The sequence below is a fragment of the Podarcis muralis genome, chromosome 15 (genome assembly GCF_964188315.1).
Source record: "Podarcis muralis chromosome 15, rPodMur119.hap1.1, whole genome shotgun sequence".
NCBI classification, from domain to species: domain Eukaryota; kingdom Metazoa; phylum Chordata; class Lepidosauria; order Squamata; family Lacertidae; genus Podarcis; species Podarcis muralis.
The window spans coordinates 16,433,704-16,458,805 of record NC_135669.1 but is presented as its reverse complement, the minus strand read 5'-3'; the positions used below and the strand labels follow the sequence as shown (position 1 = coordinate 16,458,805).

General features: G+C 52.6%; 2 protein-coding genes across 19 annotated transcripts in view; one reads left to right on the top strand and one right to left on the bottom strand.

The window, feature by feature from the left end:
- The first annotated feature begins 560 nt into the window (after positions 1-560).
- TREH (trehalase) lies at positions 561-10,908 on the top strand. Its single transcript, XM_028708877.2, has 15 exons — positions 561-732; positions 1,568-1,668; positions 2,158-2,305; positions 3,591-3,678; positions 4,624-4,724; positions 4,840-4,932; positions 5,151-5,267; positions 6,528-6,650; positions 6,778-6,827; positions 7,125-7,325; positions 7,849-8,066; positions 9,663-9,774; positions 10,021-10,133; positions 10,458-10,511; positions 10,646-10,908. Exons 1-15 carry the CDS (start codon positions 584-586, stop codon positions 10,778-10,780), a joined length of 1,803 nt encoding a protein of 600 aa, XP_028564710.2. The 5' UTR covers positions 561-583; the 3' UTR covers positions 10,781-10,908.
- A 1,767-nt stretch (positions 10,909-12,675) lies between these two features.
- PHLDB1 (pleckstrin homology like domain family B member 1) overlaps positions 12,676-25,102 on the bottom strand; it is a 43,610-nt gene continuing 31,183 nt past the window's right edge. For 4 of the 18 annotated variants that reach the window (XM_077919412.1, XM_077919417.1, XM_077919413.1 and 1 more), the window contains 17 exons: positions 24,458-24,613; positions 24,246-24,356; positions 23,908-23,997; positions 21,146-21,247; positions 20,474-20,575; positions 20,008-20,151; positions 18,813-18,980; positions 18,590-18,700; positions 18,089-18,191; positions 17,563-17,857; positions 17,053-17,143; positions 16,244-16,390; positions 15,500-15,719; positions 14,649-14,734; positions 14,388-14,417; positions 13,819-13,857; positions 12,676-13,523 (listed from right to left, as the gene is read on the bottom strand). In XM_077919412.1, the coding sequence (XP_077775538.1) occupies positions 13,383-13,523; positions 13,819-13,857; positions 14,388-14,417; positions 14,649-14,734; positions 15,500-15,719; positions 16,244-16,390; positions 17,053-17,143; positions 17,563-17,857; positions 18,089-18,191; positions 18,590-18,700; positions 18,813-18,980; positions 20,008-20,151; positions 20,474-20,575; positions 21,146-21,247; positions 23,908-23,997; positions 24,246-24,356; positions 24,458-24,613 (2,136 nt within the window). In that variant the 3' untranslated portion in view covers positions 12,676-13,382. The remainder of the gene's footprint in view (positions 13,524-13,818; positions 13,858-14,387; positions 14,418-14,648; positions 14,735-15,499; positions 15,720-16,243; positions 16,391-17,052; positions 17,144-17,562; positions 17,858-18,088; positions 18,192-18,589; positions 18,701-18,812; positions 18,981-20,007; positions 20,152-20,473; positions 20,576-21,145; positions 21,248-23,907; positions 23,998-24,245; positions 24,357-24,457; positions 24,614-25,102) is intronic. The other 14 variants (XM_077919426.1, XM_077919427.1, XM_028708872.2 and 11 more) reach the window with 12 other exon arrangements.

Genomic DNA, 25,102 nt, shown 5'->3' with positions numbered 1-25,102 from the left:
AGCAAACTACCCCCCTCAACTGCTGCCACCAATTTGCCTTGTGCCAATACTGTCTAAGCCAGGCCCAGAGGAACTGGCACCTGCTTCTGGTCTAGCTGAACACTTCCTGTCAGGTATCTCAGCAAGCCCGGCTGGTAGAATTAGGGCTTTCACCCAAGTGCCAAAGTGGAGCAGCTGTGTTTAGATGCTGCCTTCCCTGGTGTTTGTGCCCCTTGTAAAGGAATGAGCAACACCAATTGTGTGGGGGAGGTCAAGAGAAGTAGCCAGGCAGAAGTAAAAGTGATCCTTCTTTGCAAGCACTTCATCTGCATTCATGAGTGGGGGGGGGGGAGAGAGAGGACTTCCTTTTTATAGATCAGTCAGCGCCAGATTCTGCTACTCTTTACATGGAGTGCCATGGGAGCATAAACTAGACTCCTAGTTCAGAGTACTGTGCTCCAGTCCCTTCCACAGGTGCCAGTCTGTAGCAGGCTCCACCCAACTTCCATAGCCAAATGCTATTGGCCTGTGGCACACAAGCCACACCTACACATTCTCTTAATAAGTCCCAGGTCAGGTTCCAGAGTTGCTTTTTGGTCTTCACATGGGTAAAGTCCAACAGCTTTCTTTGCAGCAACTCTCTACAGCAAATAATTGTTCCACCAGGATGGCCTGGTGGGTGCTCCTAGGTATCTGCGTAGCTGTTGCTGGGCAGCAGGCAGTGGCAAGCAGCTTACCACCACCCTGTGACAGGTGAGTGAGTTTTCTGGGGCTATGGAGAAACGGGGGTGAGGGTAGGAGGCAGGAGTATGAGCTTCTTCAGGTTCTACCCAGGAGAGCATTTTTGAAGACCTCCTTGCCACTGCACTAAAACTGAAGGGATCCTGAGTGTGCTGCAGTGGTTAGTGCTGGCCTAGGATACAGGAAGATCCCTTCACAGCCATGAATCCCTCTGAGAGAACTGCATTGCTCGCTGGGGGAACAGCAGGAAATAAATGAGGTTATCAGAGATGTTACAGTATGTTCTCCCAGGATGGTAGGAGGCACCCCAGTCAGGGGGCTTAGATGCTCTTTGCTCTGAACCATGGTTGCTGATCTGATGAAAGGAGCAGCCGCAAGGGTCCCTTCCTTTGCCAGCATCAGGCAGGGCTCACTTTCATCTCTTGAGGGAAGTTGGCTGCGAGAGTGTCAAGTGGTCTGAGCCTCCCCCTACTGGTTCCACACTGTCCTGCTGTTCTCAGATGTTCTGTGCCAGGCAAAGTGGCTGGCTGGTTACTTGCCAGGGAGAGTGTGGAGAACCTCTGTCCCCTCCATGCCTTGCTCTGCTCGCTTTCCAGGATGACTGCAGTTTTCTCTCCTCTGGCCTTCCATTGTGTCACCTCTTCCTCCTCAGGTGTATGCTGTGAAAAATCAGGTCTCAAGTCACTTTGATTGGGTGAAGATAGTGTGTATTTGTAGGAAAGGATAACCCCAAGGTCTGGCAGGCAATTCCCTCCCCGCTCCCCACTGCCTTTAGAACAGAAGGATTCCGCTGGTGGCGGTCTTTGCTGACCCTCTTACACTTGCTTCTTTCTCCCCACCCCTCCAGTGAGATCTACTGCACCGGGGAGCTGCTGAGGCAGGTCCAGCAAGCCAAGCTCTTTACAGATGACAAGTTCTTTGTGGACATGCCGCTGAAGGAAAGTCCAGGTGAATTGGCAAGGCCCAGTCAACCCCACCCTCCACCCCATGGGGAGATGCAGGACCCTCATTATTCCCCCAGCCCTCTTCTCGCTGAGGCCAGAGCCTCTCCCCCCAAAGGGTGTATCTATTTGGCTTTACGAATACCAGGTTTTCCGGTTTCTGTAACAAGTCAAGGCAATTTGCTGGAGCTTTCAAAGTCTGAAATGTACACAGTTTGGAATGTGCCAGCTTTGGATAACACCCGGAATGACAGCAAGACAAGCTTGCAGGTGGAACCTGTCATCTCCTGAATGGTGTGGCGGTCTTGGGGGACAGCCACCCAACCTCTGTTGGAGTGGCCTAATTTGCTGCTTGTTCACATGGCAAGAAATGTGCTGGTGCTGTGAGGTTAGACTTGGGGATCGAAGGCTGGGGCTTGCTAGAACCATCCTTATCTCCTAAACCCTGAGTCTAGACAAGGCCTGGTCTTTGCTGTGATATCTCTTCCCTTCACAGAGGTGGTTCTGGAGCGATTCCAGAAGTTGGTGAACGAGACGCCTGGCAGGGACTTGACCCAAGAGCAGCTGAAAGTGTTTGTAGATGAAAACTTTTCCCCACGAGGGCAGGAGCTTGAGAACTGGGAACCTCCAGACTGGACAGACAGGTAGGGCTCTGTTGCCCAGTGTTGACCACCTCTACCCACTTCCTCTCTCTACCAGCACAGCTTGGGGGCAGGTTTCGGGGAGCAAAAGAGCTGGGGCTGGGCGCTGTGTGCTCCTGTTCTGTTCCTTTCGGACTGTGAGGTGTTTCAGAGCATTACAACGTGCTCTTATGTGGAGCTGCCGTCTAGGACTCTTGAGAAACTTCGCTGTAAAATGTAGCAGCACAACTATTAAGTGGGACTACCAGGTCTTCAACAGTCACACTGGCTTCTAAGTCCTTTCTGGGTTCTGTTCAAAATGTTGGCATTGACCTATCCAATCCTAAATGTATTGGGGCCAGGTTACTAGAAGGGCTGCCTCTTCTCCCACAAACACGAACCTGCCTGGTTGCTAAGCTCAGGGGCTCCTCTTCATCTTGCCACCTTCCGAGGTGAGTTGGGTGGTGACTCATACCCAAGGTGCCGTCCTTGTGGTAAGAATGGGCTTCTGTGCCACCTTGCTCATTACTTGAGGGAACACACCGTAACCACATTAAGCTGAGCACTGCCCCATTGCAATAGAATAAATAAATGCTGAGTCCCTAACTGGACTTGCTTTATTTCCTTGGCTCCACATTTTATTTAAGAAGAAGACGAAGAAGAGGAGTTTGGATTTGATATCCCGCTTTATCAGTGCCTGAAGGAGTCTCAAAGCGGCTAACATTCTCCTTTCCCTTCCTCCCCCACAACAAACACTCTGTGAGGTGAGTGAGGCTGAGAGACTTCAAAGAAGTGTGACTGGCCCAAGGTCACCCAGCAGCTGCATGTGGAGGAGTGGAGACGCAAACCCGGTTCACCAGATTACGAGTTCACCGCTCTTAACCACTACACCACACTGACTGTTGTGTTCCCTCAACAAGGTGGTTTAGAAGTCCATTCTTACCACACCCTGTCATGAGAACATAGGAAGAGCCCTTCTGTATCGTGTTCTCACAGTGGTCAACCAGCTGCCAATGGGAAAAACACAAACGGGACCCCTGAGGACAAGTTCATCCTCCCCTCCTGTGGTTTTCAGCAACTGGTGTTCAGATGCACAGAGCATAGCCATCATGACTTAGGAAATCTCTGAGTGGTGTGCCTGGCACCGTCCTTCTCCTTTGCCCAGGGCTCTTGCAGGTTTTGAGAACTAGGTGAGAGAGCCTCGTGAAGCGCCTCAAGGTCTCAATTGTTGCCTTCTCTTTGGGAGTTGCCATGTGGCTCTTGAGCAGCTGGACTGGCCTCTCCATCACTCTCTTTGCTCTCTTTCTAGCCCCCCACTTCTTCAGGGGATTGCGGACAAGAAGCTGCAGTCCTGGGCCCGGGATCTGAATGCCATATGGAGGCAGCTAGGCAGGCAGGTAATCCCCAAGGGCCTCCAGAGCTGAGGGCTGGCTGTGGCCCAGCAGAGGTCGACAGACAAATCTTTGCGATTTCATTAGATCATTGGGAAAAACTTTGGAAATCAGATAGTAATTTCACCACATGCATTACTATCAAAGAAAACATTATGAAGATGTTTTACAGGTGGTACTTAACCCCTGTAAAACTGGCTACAAATTTATAAATGAACATCAAATCTGTGTTGGAGATGTAAGGTATCAGAGGGATCCTTCTATCATGTCTGGTGGGGATGTGATAAAATTAAATTTTTTTGGGGGGGGGGGAATATACATGAGGAACTGAAAAAAATCTTTAAAACAACAATTGGTAAGAAGCCTGAAACATTCCTTTTAGTAATTATAACAAATGACATCCGCAAAGACATGAAGAGAATCTTTTTATATGCAACAGCCGCTGCAAGGTTATTGATTGCAAAAAATTGGAAATCAGAAGAAGTACCAACATTGAAAGATTGGCAACATAATTCTTTTGAAATGATTGAAGTAGCAAAAATGACGGCAACAATTAGAATGCAATCTAATCAAAATCTCAAACAGGAATGGAAATGTGTAGAAGAATACATGGCCAAAACATGCTCCAACGATAATTTATTGATACGTATAGACTGATTTCACAAAGTTAAGTTAAGCTAAGCAGATATATAAGACTGAATGTTTAATTATTAAGATACAAAAAATACAATCTCAATAATAAAGTTATAAAATAATAACAAGGAAGTCACGCATGGGTGGAGGGAAGACATAGGGCAAGAAATAAGAAATGGATAAATGTTGGTACATAATGAAATGTGAACTTATGAATATAATGTATATGTATCATTATGTAAAGATTTCATATATGTATTGCAACATTATAAATAAATAATTAATTAATCAATCAGTCAATCAATCTTTGCCTTTCAGATGAAACCAGAAGTCAAAACTAGCCCTGACCGTCACTCCCTGATCTACGTGCCAAACCCACTGATTGTGCCTGGTGGGAGATTCATTGAATATTACTACTGGTGAGAAGTGTGTAGAGTCAAGGATTTGGTGGGAGGGGCGTCTTCTCATGCCTGGCAGCTTCTTTTCAGTCTATTTGCTACTGCCTTCCTCTAGAACCCTGGTCTTTTCCTGCAGGGATTCCTTCTGGGTCATTGAAGGGCTGCTGCTCTCCAATATGACGGCCACCGCCAAAGGCATGATTGAGAATTTCCTCTACCTTGTGGACAAGTGAGGTTCTCCTGGGGTGACGGGGCGGGTCTCTTCCTTCTGCTCTGGCTATCTCCCGAAGGGATGAGAAGGGGGAACGAATGGCCAGACAGAAGTGTTTGGGCTTATCTTTGGGAATGGAAGGGAAACACATACCCCATCAGCGCACTGTGTGCGCACACTTCATCGGCGCAAGCTGCCATACACTCTCCTGCTCCAATTTTGTTTCCCGATGACAGATTGGGCCACATCCCAAATGGGGGAAGGGTCTACTATGAGCGCCGAAGTCAGCCCCCCTTCCTCACGCTGATGGTGGAGAGTTACTGGAAACACACAAACGACACCGACTTTTTGAGGTAAGAGCCCTGGTTCTCTCCAGTCCCCCATCCTTTTTTTTGCAGGGGGCATGGAGGGAAACCCAGTTTTGTGCTGGTGCTTCCTCTTCTGCTTCTTCCCCTGCTCTACGCGGGGCTGCCCTTGAAGCTGTCCCAGAATGCTGCAGCGAGGCTCCTCACGGGGTCTTTGCCATGGGAGCATATTCACCCAGTGCTTTTCCAGCTGCACTGGCTCCTGGTGGAGTACAGGGTCAGATTTAAGGTTCTGCTTTTGACCTTTAAAGCCCTTCACGGCCTAGGACCCTCGTACCTACGGAACCGCCTCTCCCAGTATGCCCCACGGAGTGCCTCAAGGTCCATAAATAACAACACCCTAGTGGTCCTAGGCCCTAAGGAAGTTAGATTAGCTTCAACCAGAGCCAGGGCCTTTTCAACACTGGCTCCGGGCCTGGTGGAACGCTCTGCCTCATGAGACCAGGGCCCTGCAGGATCTGATTTCTTTCCGCAGGGCCTGTAAGACAGAGTTGTTCCGCCTGGCCTTTGGCTTGGAGCCAGTTTGATTCCCTCCCCCTCTTTCTTTTTTCTTTCTCCTCCTGTGATGAGGCTGCATTTTAATATTTTAATGTTTCAATATTTTAATGTTGTATTTTAATCTTGTTTTTAAGTTGTATTCATTCAACTTGTTTTTATTATTGCTTGTTAGCTGCCCTGAGCCCGGCCTTGGCTGGGGAGGGCGGGGTATAAATATTATTATTATTATTATTATTATTATTATTATTATTATTATTATTATTATTATTATTTTATTGAGATGCTGGGTGTGGGGAGGTGTTGGACTGCCTGCTCAAGAAGGAATGGAGCTGGTGATGTGAAAAGGACAGAAAAGTGTCCATCTTCTTCCCCCTGTTTCAGCCTCTGTGCAAAAATGTAGCTTCCAAGTGCCTTTCCTGATGTCTCTAGGACATGGGTAGGCAAACTAAGGCCTGGGGGCCGGATCCGGCCCAATCGCTTTCTAAATCCGACCCGCGGACAGTCCAGGAATCAGCATGTTTTTACATGAGTAGAATGTGTCCTTTTATTTAAAATGCATCTCTGGGTTATTTGTGGGGCATAGGAATTCGTCCATTCCCCCCCCCAAATATAGTCTGGCCCCCCACAAGGTCTGAGGGACAGTGGACCGGCCCCCTGCTGAAAAAGTTTGCTCTAGGAACTTTCCCAGCCAGGACATACCCTGCCAATTGTGCCCAGTTGCTCTTTCTGGCTCTTTCCCCCTTACCTCAGGCACAATCTTCATCTCCTTGAGGCTGAGTACCAGTTTTGGCAAGATCACCGGGCTGTCAATGTCTCCTTTGGGGGCAAGGAATACACCTTGAACCGTTACAATGTCCAAGTTGGGGGGCCCAGGTGAGGTGTGCAACGCATCACATTTGGAATTGGTTGGGCAGTCACATGCCCATCTTCTGAGGTGGCGATGGGCTTCTAAGAACTGAATTCTCACTAAATCCACCTCATTTCACCCTCCTCCTCCCAGACCAGAGTCCTACATGAAGGATGTGGAAACTGCTGCTGGCTTAGATGAAGGTAACTAGCCCTGCAAGCCTCTGCCCTTTGCATCCCTCTAGGGCTGCTTTTTAGGTTGGATCCAGAGCTGAACCTGTGGGCAGAGGAGGCTTTCATATTCCCCAGCTACCCAACAGGGTCCCAGGGATTTCCCTCTCAAGACCTGGTGGGGTGTTGCTTGGCCTTGTAAACCAGGGGGAGACAACAGGGGAGCTCCATCCAGGCCTTATTTGGCAGTGCAAGGCACATTGGGGTGCTTCTCCCTGCCCTGCCTCATTGATTATCTTTTTTCTTCTCCTGTCCTGTTTCTTTGCACAGGAGCCCGGGAAATCCTCTGGGCTGAGCTGAAGAGTGCAGCTGAGTCAGGCTGGGATTTCTCCTCTCGTTGGTTCCTCCCGGAGTCATCCCTGCTTGCGGCCTCCCTGAAAGACACCAAAACCAGTGCCATCGTGCCGGTGGACTTGAACGCCATCCTTTGCAGGGTGGAACAGCTTCTGGCCACGTTCTATGGGGTTCTGGGTGAGACATCTGAGATGAGGTATCCCCTGGGAGCCCAATGGGTACATAGCCTCCAACACGCCGCAGAGGAAAATTGGGATGTGCGTCTTTTGGGGTGGCCGGTTTGTGGGAGCCAAACCAGGATGTCTCGGATCCAATCAGAAGCCGGGATGACTTCTGTAATTCCTAGATGTCATGCTTAAAGTGGAACAGTTATGGGGTATGTGGCTGCAGGGGTCTTGAATGGTGCAGCCCACATCCCTGGTGGGTGCAGAGCATATGGTCCCTTGGACTGGCTCTCAGGCACAGGATGACACAGCTGCATAGTCAGGGGGAACCTCGTAGTCCACCTCTGTGGTTGGTGTTGCACATCTGCTGTGGGTGCCACCTTGGCAGAGGTGAGCTGGAACCCCTGTATGATGCTGAGGAAGAGAGGTCTAGCCAACTAGGCAGAGAGGATACACCCTGGATTAATTGGAAGCTGAGCCTATGGGACAGAGGTTTTTTGGAGCTGCATAAATTGAGGCTGCTGTTGCCTCTCCAGGGAACAGCGAGAAGGCCAACTTCTTCCAGGCTGCTCACGAGCGAAGGGTGGCTGCCGTCCGTGCTGTCCTCTGGAGCAACAGTACTGAAGTCTGGCTGGACTACAACCTACAACAGGAGAGGCACAATGAGGCTTTCTATCCAACCAACCTCATGCCCCTGTGGATGGAATGTGGGGTGGATGTGGCCACTTCCGAGAAAGCCCTTCGCTACCTGGAGGTAAGCAGACATAGGGAGGTGGGACTGGGTTGGGGAGGTGGAGGCTGGGACCTCTCCAGCTAGCTGGAGGGAATTGGGAACAGTTCCAAGAGCTGGGGAATGAGGGTGCCCTTCTCTTCACCCAGACGGACTCCTGGGTGCTCTTGGGGGCACTTTGGAGTTTAAGGCAGGCTTCAAAGGAAATCTGCCAGAGCAGACCTGAAGGAAGGAGAGTGAACCCAGTGGCAAAGCTGCATGCTCTGCTACCAGGGGCAGAGAGCAAGTGGGGGCATGGCTGACACCCCTGGGGGTGTGACGCACCTCACAAGGGTGTGGCATGCGTTATGGGGATGTGTCACGCCACCTGTGGGGGTGTGGCACCCGGTGTGCAGTGGTGGTGCGCGGCACGGGGGCAGGGGCTGCCACGATGGCACCCTACCGGAATAGTGGTGCCGGGGGCAGTCCACTCCCTCCGCACTCCCGTTCCTCCACCAGTGAGTGGAGCACTGTTGAAATAAGCCTTCCAAGCGTTTTGTCAGGTTTAGTGGGAGAGAAGCCCTCTGGGCTTTCGACAGGAGGCAAGTTGAGCAAGAACTTCTGACCGGGAAGAGCAGTGATGGAATGAACTGCCAGGGAAACCGTGAGGCCTTCTCCTTTAGAGGAAGGCTTTGTGGGAAACCTGCACCAAGTCCTTGGTCAGGCAGCTGCTGAGGGTCCTTTTATGCAAGACACTTCCCGTGAACCCGTTCAGCTACTGACTGTACCTCTCCCCAGGGAGGTTCAGCTGACACCTACATGATACAGCTTTAGGTGCCAGGCAAAAATGCTACTCTTTAAAGTGACATCCAATGCCCACTGAAAATGTGTGTGTGTGTGTGTGTGTGTGTGTGTGTGTGTGTGTGTGTGTGTGTGATGTGATTTTATATTGTAACTGCCCTGAGACCGGCAGGTATAGGTGGTATACAGATATAATAAACAAACTAAATTTCAGCTGCTACTTCTACCTCCCTACAGTACCTGTGATTTGCGCTTGCCGAACTCTAGCAAATGCGCTGTGTTGCATGGGTGACCCCATGGCATCCTCTGCTACACCAGCCTCACCCTCTGTCCAGGCCACTGTCCTGATTCCTGAAGGTGCCCTTCTGCTCATTGTTGCTCCAGACACACAGTGGCAGACTTTGGGCTCTCAATTATTAAAATGGCGCCCTGTGCAATGCTGAAATTTGGCGCGCACACTCACCCACTTTCTTGCTCTGCTCTAGAGCATTGTTGAGGTGCCCCCTGCAGTGTGGCCAAACCGGTTGCACTGACCTATAACTGCCTCTGAACCACACAGTGTGTTTGTAGTGGTTAAGAGCGGTAGACTCGTAATCTGGGGAACCGGGTTCGCGTCTCCGCTCCTCCACATGCAGCTGCTGGGTGACGGTGGGCTAGTCACACTTCTCTGAAGTCTCTCAGCCCCACTCACCTCACAGAGTGTTTGTTGTGGGGGAGGAAGGGAAAGGAGAATGTTAGCTGCTTTGAGACTCCTTAGGGTAGTGATAAAGTGGAATATCAAATCCAAACTCCTCCTCCTCCTCCTCTTCTTCTTCTTCTTCTTCTTCTTTGTGCCCGCAGTCGAGTTCAGCGCTCTCCTATCCCCACGGAGTGCCCACCTCTCTGGTTCGAACACAGCAGCAGTGGGACCTGCCAAATGCCTGGGCCCCTCTCCAGGACATGGTGATCTCAGGTAAAGCCCTGTTCTGAAATGTTCTAAAGGGAAAACAGAGCTCTCTCTTTGGAGGTTTACTAGTTCCAGGTGTTGCAAATATATGCCCCTCTGCCAATAGCACAGAAGGGGTGTTTCCACCCACCCCTTCTTGGTCTGCTATTGCCAGTTGCAGCCTTGCCTCACCCAGGGAAAGATGCTGCACTGCTCCTCTGCAGGGCCGCTGCCACCCCTGCTTGCATTCTGACACCACTTTGTGCTCGCCAGGTCTGGCCAAGTCCTCGTTGCCTCGAGCACAAGAACTGGCCTTCACTTTGGCACAGCGCTGGATCCGCATGAATCTGGCTGTCTACGAGAAATACCACTACATGTATGAGAAGGTAAGACGCACACGCACACACCCCGTGCTCCCAGACCAGCCTTGTCTTGCTGCTGCTGCTGCTACATAGCAGATAATCCCGTGTCTGGTACTCTTAGCCACTGCCATCCTTTATTCCCAATGGGGTTGGTGAACAGGCGTTTGGAAGCTCTCTTAGCTGTCCTCCAAGCCTGCTTCGGGTACAAGAAGAGAAAACCCTCCCCGTGTTGCTCTGGGTGGAGTGATTGTCCTGCCACACACTCCATACCCAGCGTCATCCTTACCCACACCTTACTGAGGTTGTGTACCTGCCTGTCTGCCCTAACTCCCCCCTTTTTCCCCCCAGTATGATGTCGAAGGCGATGGAAAACCCGGTGGTGGGGGAGAGTATCAAGTACAGGTGAGGCATTAAGCCCTTTCCCCCATCAAAGCCATAAACTGGTGCCTGCTTCCACCACATATGGGGCTGGATGTAGGGGCACCTGGCTGCAGCTGCTGTGAAGCCTGGATTGACCTTCCCATCTCCTTTTGCAGGAGGGGTTTGGTTGGACCAATGGATTGGCTCTGCGTCTCCTGCATCTCTATGGCGACCGCCTCACCTCTGCAGGCACATTGCTCTTTCGCTCCTGGCTCTGCGTTGGGGCCTGCCTTGTTCTGTCCTTGATCTAGGAGTGGCGGCTGCTGCCGGCCCAGAATGTTGCTCCATCACCAAAAGTGGCTGTCCTTCTGATGTCTGTCTGGGTGGGCTGGTGCTCTGCATGGCTGGGGCCAGAGAATAAAGCCAATTTGCTTGCTTCTCCTCTGCATCTCTCTACACGCAATAACCCGCCCTGACCACCACATTCCCCTTGTGCAAAGCCTACAGGAAGCGAGGCAGTGTTGTGCAGTGGTTAGTGTTCGACTAGGACCAGAGTTCAAATCCCCACATGGCTGTGACACTCATGGGGTGTCCTTGGGCCAGCCACTGCCTCTCAACCTAACCTCCCTCATAGGGTTGTTCTGGGGATTGAATGAGGAGGAAGACCAGGTACACCACTTTGAGCTCCTTGGAGAAAAATTGGGAATAGAAATGCAATAAGGGCTAAATCAGTGCCTTGGTAGATCAGGTCGCTCACTGTCCTCCTCCTCCTCCTGGATGTTGCTTAGCATTGGTCCCTTCCCACAAATATCCATTAGACCAGTGGTTCTCAACCTGTGGGTCCCCAGATGTTGTTGAACTATAACTCCCACCATCCCTGAGCTCTGGTCTTGCTAGCTAGGGGTGATGGGAGTTGTGGTCCAACTACATCTGGGGACCCACAGGTTGAGAAAGGCTGCATTAGATGTTGCTGTCTCAGCAAGTGGTATATTGCCTCTGAAAAGGGCGGCTTCACCTCGGGACAGTGCCTTGTAATCACTCCCAGATCTTGAGGAAAAGAGGCAGGAACCAAGGAAGGCTAAATAGAGCGTGTCTGCCTGGTCCTACCAGAAGCTTTGACACTGCACTGCCTTTAAGCAGCTACAATACTGTGTACATCTCCGATTTCTCCCTTAAAATAAAGAACACTGTAGAGAAGGAGAAAGTTTGGACGAGAACAGCCGGAATCACCAAGGGGCTGCTGCAAACATTTTTAGCATAGGGGGAGTTAAGGGGGATGGGACTGTGGTATTAAGTTTATGTTGAGTTGTGGGAAAAGGGAAGAGGGAGATTTTCTTGTAATACTGGGACTTGGGGGCCACCCAACAAAGGGGATTGTTGGAAGATTCAATTCAGACAAAAGGAAGGATTTCTTTTAACAGGGCCTAGTTAAACTACGGCATTCATAGTATCGTAAGGGGGGGACCATCTAGTCCAACCCCCTGTGATGCAGGAATCTCAACTAAAGCATCCATGGCAGATGGCCATCTAACCTCCGCTTAAAAACCTCCAAGGAAGGACAGCCCACCACCTTGCAAGGGAGTCCGTCCCACTCTTGAACAGCGCTTTCTGTCAGAAAGTTCTTCCTGATTCAGTCCCACAAGTACTGATGCGCCCAGTAATTTAAGACAGCTTTAAAAATGGGATTAGACTTAATTCCTGGAGGATGACAATGGGGAATATCAGTAACTTCTAAAAGTCAGGCTTGACGGCACTTACAGTGGTACCTCGGGTTACATACTCTGCTAACCCAGAAATGGTACCTTCGGTTAAGAACTTTGCTTCAGGATGAGAACAGAAATCGCACGGCAGCGGGAGGCCCCACTAGCTAAAGTGTGAGACCTTTGTGCTGCCCAAGAAAGGCTGCTCAGAGGTTTCTGTGCCTGCCCTCGGTGCGATTCTGGCCAGCATCCTTCCAGGGCTCAGATTCATTTAAACGCAGGCAATCTTGGAACTTGTTTCTAATAATTCCCAAATCTACGCTGGGCATGGCTATGGCAGTCAAGATGGGAGAGAGCTTAGCTTCCAGGACAGGCCCCGCTGCCCAGATGCAAACCTGCCACCCTTTAAGAACACTACATGATGCGCACTGTGGGTGAAGTTGGGGGGATGCTGCTGTTACCTGGCGGTCCCCTTTACATGGAGGAAAAGAAGCAAATGTTCAGGCTCTAGTTACACAAAAGGTTTTATTGTCCTTCTCCCCCCCCCCCCTCAACAGCAGCAACCTCAACAGCCCTGAGGCACAGAAGGAGAGCTGCTGTAGTTTTTTTAAAGCAAGGTATAAAAGTGACCACCGAGGCAAAAGAAAAGAAATCCACCTCTTCTGGCCGAGGGTAGGATGGGAAGAGGACCAGGCTGAGCTGGAGCCCACCTTCGCCTGGCAGCGGGGAAGGTGTGGGGAGGGGTCTGCCTGCTCCCAGTACCCTACCCTGAGCCTTGGACTAGGCAAAGCCAGGGAGAACAGGTGTCGGATGCTACTCTCTCCCCCAACAAGGCACATGGTGGTAGGTGAAGCCCACCCTCCCCTGCGGTTTATAGGGCAGCTGGCACAGACCATGCCGCTAGTCCTCAGGAGGAAGAAAACTGGGCTAAGCGCCAGAAGGCACCTGTGTCTCCCCCAGCTGACTTCTGCTGCTACGTGGGCCCTGAGCGCTTTTTTACAGGAACTGAGCATGGGGCAGAGCTGGGGTAGCGTGAGATCTTTGGCACAGGTGGCCCCACGAGGCTGCCCTCCTGCAGCTGCGGCAGTGATGGAGGCCTGGCAGGGCCTTGTCAGTCCAAGCGAGTCTGGCTGGTGTCTCTTCCTGCCTCCCTCGCAGAGGAAGAGACAGCCAGGTCAGGGCTCACGGTGGCATCCTCTGGCCCTCCCCTCCGTCAGTTCAGGAACTGCGTGTAGCCCTCGGCTCCTGTCACGATGACATCCATCCAGATGCGCATGGCCTCGGCCGATGGGGCCACCATGTAGTAGAGGCGGTCGTGAGTCTTGACGCAGAAGGTGAGGGCCGGGTTGGGGCTCTGCCGAGAGAAGAGACAGGCTCACCTGGCTGTGCAAGCTGCCCCTAGCTAGAAGGTCTCTCCCCTTTCCCCCAAAATTGGTTCCGTTAGCACTAAGGAAGTTGGAAAGAGACTCAGGGCAGCTAGAGGGAGTGTGTTAAGAAACCAGCTTGTGGAACGGAGAGATGCCATATCTACCCCCTGACCAAATGTCACTGAACCCAGTTAGAGTAAGCAGAGGCTGCTTTTCCACAAACACCCCCCATCTTGCCCCCCCCCCACCCCCCAATGCACGGTAGGGAGCGTCGAGACCAACCTCTCCACTGAAGGGGGCAGGGAGAAAGTCGGCTAGGTGCTGGAAGAGAATAGAAAAACAGGAGAGAATTAAAGGCACCTTAGGAGGAGGAGGAGGAGGAGCTGGGCTTGAAGGCTGGGTGCAGCCACCAGGCATGGCTCAAGTTAGTAGCAGAAGCGCCCAAGGCCAGTTTGACTGCAGGATGAAACATGGCTGAGAGGAAGCTGGGCTGCGATTGCAGTCGGTGGCAGGGCCCTGTGAACGTTGCCCTCCAGCCTGCATCATTTTAATATTTATTCTGCGTTCAGAGGACCCGAATTCTTCACCAGGGATTACCAGCCAGTGTCCAGCCTGCACACTTTTCAATGCCATTCTGACAGCCAGGAGGGTTGTTGTTAATTATTATTATTTTGAGAAGTCATGGCACGTTGTTAAATCCTGTCTCTCGCTCCGCACACAGGCACTGAGCTCAGGTCAAAATGCAGCCGAAACCCTCCAGTACAAGGAGGCCGTGTTAGTTCAAATGCTCAAGGCAGTGCAGCATTTAGGGGGAGCCACCAGGCATGCCTATAAAAGAGGATGGTACCTACACTGGCCAGGCTGAGAGAGAAGAATCCCTTCTGGAGGAGGAGAAAGAGAGAGAGAGAGAGAGAGAGAGAGAGAGAGAGAGAGAGAGAGAGAGAGAGAGAGAAAGGGGCAGAGAGAGAAGGGAAGTAAGAGTCTAAGAGGGAAGGAGGCTTGGCTGTATGGCTGCGTTAAATCCAGCAACACCCTGACTCCCCGTCCAGCCCCTGCCCCCATGTGAAGTGGCTGCCCCCAGAAAGGGATCCTGTATCCCCTGCTTCACTCACCTTGGCTGCGCTGCGCAAGTGATCATAATAAACCTCCTCAATAGCCTGGAAGTAGATGAGGCCCTTGAGCTTCGTCTCATGCTTGTCTGCATATAGGATAGAGAAGAGGGAGTCAGCAGAGTGAGGCTAATTCTGGGCAGGAAAGAGAGGGCAGGGCTGTTATAAGAATTCTAAGGTCTCAGATATAGAATAGATGTTCATAAATGTACCAGGCAAACACACATACTTAAGTATATAAACCACGTGTCTGAATAGTACAGGGGAGCAATCCTGAAGCCATTTTGATTCTCTCAAATTGACCTAAAATATTTCTCTGCAAGGAGGAAGAAAATGGGAAAAGCTTTCCAATGGTCTTTGGACTGTAGGGGCTTACACCTCCCTGCAAATACAGTCTGGCAAGTATCTGTTAAGCTGAGCAAACTATCAATATGTGTAAGAGTTTCATGAACTAATGTGTTTACCATCTCAAAGGAATGACTAGGCTACCCATAAATTCCATTGAAGGAGGCATTATCCTGGCAGACAGGAGAGAAGCAACACTCTCAAATTTCTGCTGGAGACCTCTGCCTCCTGTGATGTATGTATGATGTTTTGGGGAGTGGCTACAGGGTGGGCAATTTCAAAAGTCTTTATAGGCGCTTGCGCACCATTCTTCTGAGTCTCTCCTACCTCTTTGCAAGGAGTGGAGGGAACTCCATTGCAACAGAAAAATAAAGATCTGCCTTGCTTTCTATGGATCTTGCTTTCATCCATTCATCTCTGACTAATCATGGACTTAAGAGGACTAAGTCCCTTGGGGAGTTGGGCAGCAAAAACCAAACCCCTTAATTTTTTAAAATAACAGGGCTTACCTGCGTAGTAGGAGAGAGTGCGCCGCAGGCGGTCAAAAACGAACCATCGCTTCTTCCAGGACTTGATTTTACCCCCCATCTTGACCAGGTAGCCTTTGCACATCTTCTCGGAGAGGATGACGTGGCTGCAGGTGTCCACGCTGTGGCCAGATGATTCAATGTGCGAACGCAGGTCGAAGTCCTCTTTGCGGATGGGCAGGTAGCGCGTCAGGGGGCGGGCCTGTGTGGGGCAGAGGGCAGTTCCCACGTCGGGCCCAGTGCAGCCCCCAGGGCTCCCAGCTCATGGGAGCCACACTGAAGGAGGAGCTGCATGCCAGAGCCAGGAGGGACCCCAAGTTTGTTCAGCGCAACCAGCTGCAATCTCCAAGCCCGTTTAGCTGGAAGCCCAATAATGCCCTCATTTCACATATTTTGCTTTTGCGCCTGATGACTGAGCGGGTCATGAACTTCATTCCATGTCAGGGAGTGGCAACAGTTCATTCAAAATGGCGGCACCCGGAGTAGGCCAGGCCCACGGAGGGAAGGAAGGGCTCAGCAGGGCTGGCTATGAAGAATCCTGGCAGGCTCCCCTCTTAAATGCTGGTTGTCCTTTCAGACCCCCCAACCCCAGGAAGTTTCCCATGGTCCAGTGGGAGATGATTTACTGGGCAGCAAAGCAGCAGCCTCCCTGCCACCTGTTCTGCCTCTCCTAACTGGGACCAGAAGAACAGGAGCTGTGCTCAGCCCATTGCCCCCGTCCCATACCTGGGCAAACTGCTTTTCTCGCATCTTGACCTCCTTCTCGATGAGCTTCTGCCGCCGCGCCGTCTCATCCTGCAGACGCCGCTCCAGCTGCTCCCGCCTCCGCCGCTCGTCCTCCAGGGCCTGGCGCCGCAGCTCCATCTCTTGCTCCTGCAAGGGGCAACCCACATCAGCACCTTGCTCTGTGCCACCCTGGGATGCCACCTGCCCACATGTATCCATACAGGGATGCAGAGAGTCAGACCCGTTGGACCATGTAGCTCAGGACTGCCTACACTGACTGGCAGCAGCTCTCCAAGGATTCAGGCAGGAGATTTTCCCCAGCTGTACCTGGAGATGCCGAGGATGCAATTGGGGACCTTTTGCTTGCAAAGCAGATCCTCCAGCACCAAGCTTTAGCCCTACCTAGTGAGCTCCTTTCTTTTTGATGTGTCTGCTGTAAGACTCCAGCGCTCATGGCTCAGAAGAAAGGGATGGTGTTTAATGAGAACATAAGTCGCCTTATGCCAGGTGAGATGACTGGTCCATTTAAGCTCAGTGCTGCCTACACTGACCAGCAGTGGCTCTCCAGGGATTCAGGCAGGGGACATTCCCAGCTCCACCTGGAGATGCCATCAAGCATTGAGCCTGGGACCTTCTGCACTACCAACGAGCTACAGGCTCCCTTCCCTTCTTGACTCTGCACCAACATTTTTCCCAATCAGCCCATGTGCAAGGGGCTGCAGTGCCCAACCAAGGGGAGGGAGAGTAGGGGGAATACAAGAGATAAGGGGAGGTGGCTGGGATGTCTCAGCCCCCAGCTTTTCTCTCACCCGCGATTCCATCAGGCGCGACTTCTCCGCGTGGGCCTCCTTCAGCATCTTCTCCATCTCCTCGATCTTCCCTGCATCTGCCCCGCTGGCGCTGCAAGGCAAAGCCAGGCTGTCAGCGGCGAGCCATGCCAGTGGGCTTCTCTGCTACGGGGCAACACCCAGACTGGGCAGAGGCAACGCTCAAGAGCCATGCGAGAAATGGAGGAAATGGATGGATGGTGGTCGGAGGGAATACTCACTGCTTGCCGGGAGGGCCAGAGGGCAGCTCACTTTCTGCCTCCCTGCAGGGAGCTCTGCCTTCAGAGCCCAAGAGAAGCCGATAGAGACATTTGGAGGGCGGGGGAATGGGGAGAGGGGAGTAGCAGGGGCAGAGAAGGCAGCCAAGCCCAGGGTTGCCTCTCGATCCACAAAAGAGGAAGAGGAAGAGAGTGTCCCCCTCCTTCCCTAAGCAGGGCAGGGGCTGAGCTGCTCTCCCGGGCCTCAGGGACGGCGGCTGTTGTCCCGCTGTACCTGGAGACGTTGTCCGGGGAGCAGGCGGAGTTGCCGCTCGTGGACAGGTTGGTGTCGAGGCTGTCGGAGCTCTCCAGGCTGAGGGTGTCGTAGGCACGCTCCCCGTCTTCGTTGGCGCGCAGGCCCAGGCCCCCCGGTGGGTGGTGATGGAGGATGGAGTGGTGGATGAGGGGGGAGTACGGAGAAGGGGGAAGGGGCTGCCCATGCAGGGCCTCCCACTGGGACTGAGCCTCGGCTGCCGCTTTCTGCTTCAGGTCGGCCAAGCGCCTCCGCTGCTCCTCAATCACCTGCTGGCCTGCAGAGATGCCCAGGACAAAAGCAGGCTGAGCACTGGGGGCAGCAGCTCAGCGCCCTCCAACCAGTCCCTGAAGGCATTCGTACGCCAGGAAGACACCCACACACCAGGGCCAAAATCACCACCCCCTCCCAACATCAGACCAGCGAGCAATGGAGCTGGCTGGGCTGCGGACATTCTCCTGCCCCCCACCCCACCCCAAACCACTCTCTCCCGCTCCCCAGCACCCACCCTTTTGCTGAAGGGCCAGTTGGCGCTTGCTCTCGATATCCTGCAGGGTGCTGGCCAGATTCCGAGGGAGGCTGCCGGTGCCGTTTTGTGGGGACAGGGCGTTCTGCGGGAGAGAAGCAGTTTGGAAGCCAGACCTCTCAGTCCCAGCTGCCCCTAGAGCAGGGTGCTATGCTGCGGGACTTGACATCTTTTCGCAGGGCCTGCAAGACAGAGCTGTTCCACCAGGCCTTTGGCCAGGGCACAGCCTGACTCCCTCCCTCAGCAATCTTCGCGGAGCTCTGGCCCAATGGTTGCCAGTGGCTTGAATTAATTAATTTTATAATGAATGATTTTAGAGTGTTGTTTATGCTGTACTTTTGTACTGTTTTATTGTTGTTAGCCGCCCTGAGCCCGGCTTCGGCTGGGGAGGGTGGGATATAAATAAAATTTATTATTATTATTATTATTAAACAGGGCTGCTGGCGAGGCTCCCCCCACACCTCGCCCGCTGTCCCACTGTACCTTGGGTGAGGGGCTGCGTCCCAGAGTGGCCACGTTGAGCTGCGAGGAGGAGCTGCCCCCTTTGGGCCAAGCCAAGCTGCTGGAGCCACCGTCCATCTTGGAGCGATAGACCTGCAGGAGGGAAAGAGGTTTGGCAAAGAGGGCGTGGCTTGTGCCCACATGGGACGTGAGGGGGGGGCCTCCAAGGGGCACAGCAGCACCTCATCCGGGGACGGTTCGTTACCTGTCGCGGGTCTGGAGATGAGTGAGCTTTAGCAGGCAGAGGAGGAGGAGGAGGGGAGGAGGAGGAGAGACAAGCAGCAGGGGGGCCTGCTTCAGCCTCAAAGCCAGCTGGGAGGTCCTGGGCGAAAAGTGGCAGCCGCACTGCGCTCTCTGCCCACCACGGCTCTCTCTGAGGGTGACGGGCAGAGGGTGGTGGCGAAGGAGGGCGAGAGAGAGAGGAAGGAGACAGCGTGAAAGATTCAGACGGGCAGGTGGCCGAAAAGCAACAGCACGCAGGCCAGACAGATGTTAGGCACCAGCCCCTGCCCAGCCTGCAGAGATCTGTGGGTCTGGCCCTCCTGCACCTTATTCTTCTAAAGGAGAAGACACTGAGTAGCAGGATACACCGTATTTTTCGCTCCACATGACGCACCTGACCATAAGACGCACCTAGTTTTTAGAGGAGGAATGCAAGAAAAAAAATGTTTTTAAAGGGAGCGCTGAGCAGAGCCTGTATGCATCCCAGGCTCTGCTCAGCACTCCCTTTCACGTGCCGCGTGGAGTGTGTGTGCGGCGCTTGCAGGCTTTTCCCCAGGAGGGAGATGCCCCCAAGAGCCGCACACACGCTCCACGTGTGTGAAAGGGAGTGCATGTGAAAGGGAGTACGGCTCTTGGGGGCTTTTCTGGGAGGTGGGGGAAGGGACTGAGGGGCTGCCGTCTGTCCCTTCCCCCACCTCCCGCAAAAGCGAGCAAGTGCCGCACACTCTTTACAGGGTGCGCGGCTCTTGTGGGCTTTTCTACAAGGTGGGAGGACAGCCCATCAGTGACAGACTGCCCTTCTCCCACCTCGTAGAAAAGCCCGCAAGAGCCGCGCGGAGTGGGGGCTTTTCCTGCCTGCCTCCCGCCTGCATTTGCTCCATAAGACACAGACACATTTCCCCTTACTTTTTAGGAGGGAAAAAGTGTGTCTTATGGAGCAAAAAATACGGTAAGTATTCTAAGTAAATACACCTCAAGGCCAAAATAATCCTCCCTCTCTCTCCCGCTGCCCCCAACAGACAGACAAACACACACAGTTATAACTCAAGGTCCCCTGCTCCTCCACCCCTGCCCCAGTGCCTTGCCACGGTCTGCAGGTCAGCCCGCCTACCCCAAAGGAAGCGATGGAGGGAGGGAGAAGGTAGCAAGGGGGTGGGGGTTGCCGCAGAAGCACAAACCTGGGGGCAGCTGGAGGAGCAGAGCAGCGCCGCCGGCAGGGCAGTAGCAGCGGAGTCTGCCGCAGGGGGGCTGGGGGAGTGGGCAAGCCCTACAGCCGACCTGACGCTGCCCAGAATCACTGCCAGTTGGTCAGTTGTCACGTACTGGGCAGGAAGGAAAAGGCAAAGAGTGAGAGGCAGGCTGCAAGCAGTCCGGGAGTGCACAAAGCTGGTGGAGAATTGGGGGGGGGGGAGGAGGCTGAGGGGGAGGCGTGTGGGGAGAACACCAGCCTCCCCCACAGCAGTCTTTTTGTGGAGGAGGCTATGCTAGGGACTCCCCAAAGAGTGGGCTGAGCTAGAGTAGGCTCCTTGTTGGGAGGTAGCATGGAATATGGACATACCTCCTTTCCCACCTGCCCCTAGACATCTCCCTTGGCTGCATGTACTGTTGCACCAGCCCCAGCAATGGGACCAGAAAGGCAGGTACCTCATAGGACAGTGGGGGTGCAGGTGAGGGGACGGCAGGTGTGGCGCTAGCATCTGGCCCACAGCCGCAAAATGGGAAAACGTCAGAAAGTCTCACGTACTCCTAGAAGCAGCCAGGCAGAGAGGAGGAGGAGGAGGAGAATCAGAAAGGGATTGGGGCACTGAGTGAAGGGAGCAATGTCACACACACACACACACACACACACACACAAGCATGGCAACCTGGGAAGGGCCTAACCTGTGGCCTGTGGCCCACAGCCGTGCCAGGTGGCATCTACCTGCAAGAGCTACCCAGAGTAGAGCATCCTGCTCTGAGCTGTTGCCCCTTGCCCAAGTGAGGCCATAGTGTGAGTGCCTCTGCCAAACCCAGGAACACTGGTGCCCACTGCTCAATGCAGAGATCCGTGGGGAACAGACATCACACTAGCGAAGAGCAGGGAAAGTCAGCAGGCAGGAGCGTTTGTGTGCATGTGGGTCGGAGGGAAGAAGTGATGTATTCCAGAGTCAAGTCTGGGTTGAAACACCTGCCCACAGGTCTAAGGCACGCTGCAAAGTCCAGCCACGGATGGGCACAGCCAAGCCAAGCAGGGAGGAGATGTTGCAGCGCATGCAACAAGCGGGGAAGCAGCTCAGAGGCAGGCAGGCATGCAGGCAGGCAGCCACATAGCATTACCTCTGTCCTCCCTGGGTAGAGCTGGGCGGAGGAAGCAGTAGCTGCACAGAAGGGGCTTGCAGAGTCAGCCGCCTCCCCCAGCTCAGAGAAAGGAAGCGTCTCCTGCGAGGATGGGAACAGCGGTGAGGGAGCTGCAAGAACAGCAGGACGCACGGAAAGGGGGGGCACGAGAGGAAAGTGGTGGGGTCTGTTCAGGGCAGCCGAACTACAGGAGAACCCTGAAAATGTCAGCTCAGGTTGTGGGGGGAGGGCAGGGGGGAGCCGTCCCGCCCTCCCCCTCTTCCTTTTCCCTTTCTTCTTCTGTGATGGACCTCCTATTTGGGGACTTCCCTGGCTTTTCTGGCCCACGTAGGACTAGTCTGGACAGTTGACCTTGGTGAAGACTTGATGTTTTCATCCCCCCCAAAAGTTTTTGATTGAGTTCCTACTGAAATGAGGCTGCATTTTAATGTTGTATTTCAATCAATTGTTTTACACTGGTGTTGGCTGCCCTGAGCCCGGTCTTGGCTGGGGAGGGCGGGGTTAAAATAAAATAAAATAAAATAAAATAAAATAAAATAAAATAAAATAAAATAAAATAATAAAAATAATAAAGGCTGTTTGGGCAATTTATTCTCAGAGGCAACGGAGGGGCCGCAGAGAGGCCTTCTTCTGTTTCCTACCCCACTAAGTGCTCTTGTGCCTCATCGCCAGTACGAGAGGCCCCCGCCCTCAAGCTTCTCCAGAAGGGAAAAAGAAAACAAGTCAGAGAAAGGAGGTTACTGCTGGGAGTCAGAAAATCACACAGGCAATATAGAAAACGGTTGCAGGGATATTGTGGCCTGAAGAAAAACGGGGAGGGAACATGTCTTTCAGGGGAGCCCCAGCAGCGTCCCCCCCATGTGCACATTTTAAAGAGAAATAGCCCCTGTAATATTTTATACAGGTGGTAATTATGCAACACCCAAAAGAACAAGACAGAACTACAGAATAAAATCACAGGAGAGCGGCCCAGACAGGTGGTTTTCTAAATACTTTGGGCGGAACTGCTCAATGTCTTCTGGGAAGATTCTGTTAAATGCACAAGGTGTACACTCCTTTAACTCCAGAATTAAGGGAGGGTCCTTGTCCTCAGGGCAGAGCAGCTGCATTGCATGCAGAAGGAACCAGGTTCCATCTCCAGCGACGTCTCCAGGTACAGGCTGGGAATGGACCCCGCCTGGTATCCTGCAGAGCCACTTCAGTCAGTGCAGACAGTACTGACCTAAATGGATGCAATAGTCTGGCTCAATATAGCACACTTAGCTTATAAAACATGGGAATGTCATAGCTCTCATACAAAAATTGAATTCCATGTTAGTGGGAAATGTGGTCCAGAGATGGAAGACCCTGCTAATAGAAATATTCCATGGATCACAGAAAGGAGTCTGCTAAACAGCAACAGATGTTTAGATCTGTTCAGAAAAGTGAACTAGGAAAAATATATTTTAGAAATGGGTTTGTGGAGTAAGATATTGGGATGGCACACAGAAATGGGCCCTTTGTTGGATTCTATTGCCCTGCCTGCGTTTCCGAAAATTTAAAAGGAAGGACGTCGCTGCGAATTCCATGCCTGTTTTTAATTATGGCTGCCCCCAAGTTAAATAAATTTTAGCTGACTAACAACAAAAGAGTCCCTCCCCTCCAGCTTGAGAAAGAGGGGAGAGGGAGGGGGAGGCAGGATGCCCCCTTCTAAGATAGCACCAACCACCTGCAGCTTTCATTTTTATCAGCAGTTCTGCAAAGCACTTAGATTAAAAATAACTGGCCTTTTTGTTGCCGAATCAGAATGCCTTTTTAGTTTATTTAAGTAGGATTTTTAATCTATTAATCAAAGTGATCAGTTCATGAAAAGTTGCAAACCTAAGACTATAAGAAGAGCCCTGCAGCAGCTGGACCAGTCCAAAGGGGCTGATCTAGTCCAGCATCCTGTTCTCACAGAGACTGACAAAGATGTCTCCAAGCAGGGCATGAGGTGGTGCCATTTTAGGGGCTGAAACTTAATTTTTGCAAATTTCTTCAATGAAGGGTCTTAAAAATGTGTTTTTGGGTATGAGGAATTCAAATCTGCTATTGTTTTCGTGACTGCACAACATTTAGCTTGGCAAGTCCAAGTCTGATGAAGAAGCACATGAACTGCTTTCGGAAAACCAAAGAATTTTATCTTCTGAAAATGACAGGTAATGCTTAATAATAATAATAATATAACTGCAAGAACTTGGCAATCATTTTTAATGATTTCTATGCGATTTTACACACATTTTACTAACCAAGCAAAACTAAACGAAATATGTTTCGAGTTCCCAATACAACATTTTAGCACCCTTCATTTTTGGAATTTGAAGGTTGAAAAATTCAGCACGCCCTAGACTGGAAGAGTCCTTTTTTAAATGGTTCTGGGAAATCTCAATAATGGGAGATAATAACAACTATCTATCTCGGACTATGGGAGACTGGCTGGAGAAGCTCTGGGCATGAGGTCCCAGCACACGAAGCTTTCCTGGGCAAGGTTTGCCTCTTCACCTCCCTCTCAGCCTCCTTCTAAGGGTAAGGAGAGATTGCCATGGAACTCTGCGCTGTTAGCAGGGTAAGGTGGGATGAAGGCAGAAACAAGCAGCGCTGCTAAGACAAGGGCTCACTACCCACTGCAAGTTCAGGAGGCTGCAAAAGCCTGCACCCTTGGGGCTTTGCTGAAGCCCACCCACCCACCCGCAGAACCTGGGCACCCACAGAGGTCCTTTTACCTCTCGCAGAGCTGTAGAGGCCTTGGGGAAGCCGGAGCCACCAGTCAGCACCCGGTACCGTCTCTCTAGCGCAAGGAGGGTCTCCTTCTCCTACCACGGGGAAGGAAAAGGGAGAAGCTTGTTGGGGTGCTTCCAGTCATGCCACCCAGCCTCCAGCTGCCTCTCCCCTATGGCACAGTGCCAAGGGGAGAGCCATGCCCTGCCCCATGTCAATAGGCCAGGTCCCACCTAACCTTACCCCTATGGGGGAATGGTTCTGGCAGGACAGAAGCCCCACCCCAGGTGGCCCTGCCCTGCCTCGCCCAGCTCTGGCAGATGCCCTCCTTGCCAGCCAGTACCTTCTGCAGCATCTGCAAGGTGGTGGCTTTCTCCTTGCCCAGCCGGTCAGCCTCCTGAGCAGCCTGCAGCCTGATCTGGTTGGCTTGACTCTCCAGCGCTGCCAAGCGTTCCTGCGGGGACACGGAAAGAGCGGGGTTGGGGGCTGAGCAAGTGCCACGTGGCCAGTGCCCCCCGGCTCAAAGGGCTTCCTTCTCCGCTGTCGCCCACCCACCTTCCTCCGTGCCACGCTGCGGTGGCTCTCGGCTTTGCTGTGCAGGAGCTGCTGGCTGAGCATCTCGCGTTCCTCCTCCAGGCGGCTCTCCTTCTCCAGGTGCTGGAACTCCAGGTCCTCAAACAGCTTCGTCTCCGTCTCCAGGGCCTCCGCTTCCTGCAGCAGGGACACAGCGGCTCAGCGGGGACTCGGGGAAGGTGGCTGGCTTGGGCAGGGGGAAGGAACATTGGTCCATCTAGCTCAGCAAGGATTCCCAGGGGTTTTTCTCCTGGAGATGCTGCTGGAGATTGGACCTAGGACTTTCTACGTGCATCCAGTCCAAGCCTTCCAGAGGGTCACAGGGCAGGTGGGACAAGGGTCCAAAGGCTGCAGAGCCAGCAGAGGCAACCTGAAGGACAGGGCTGCTCTGGCTCTCCTCTGCAAGCAAACCCTTGCAAAAAAAAACAACAAAATGGCAGAAGGTGAGCTCTTTTTTAATCAAAAGGACACGTAACCAGCAAAACGGTTCAAGGAGGAAAGTAGCCTGAGGGGCATTCAAGAGCTGGCAGCCTCCTGGAGACTCCTCTGGTGCCAGCAGGAGCCATGAGAAAGGGGTGTAGGGTAGGTTTCTTGAGGAGCTGCTGGGCCTTGGCAACCCTTGCTCCC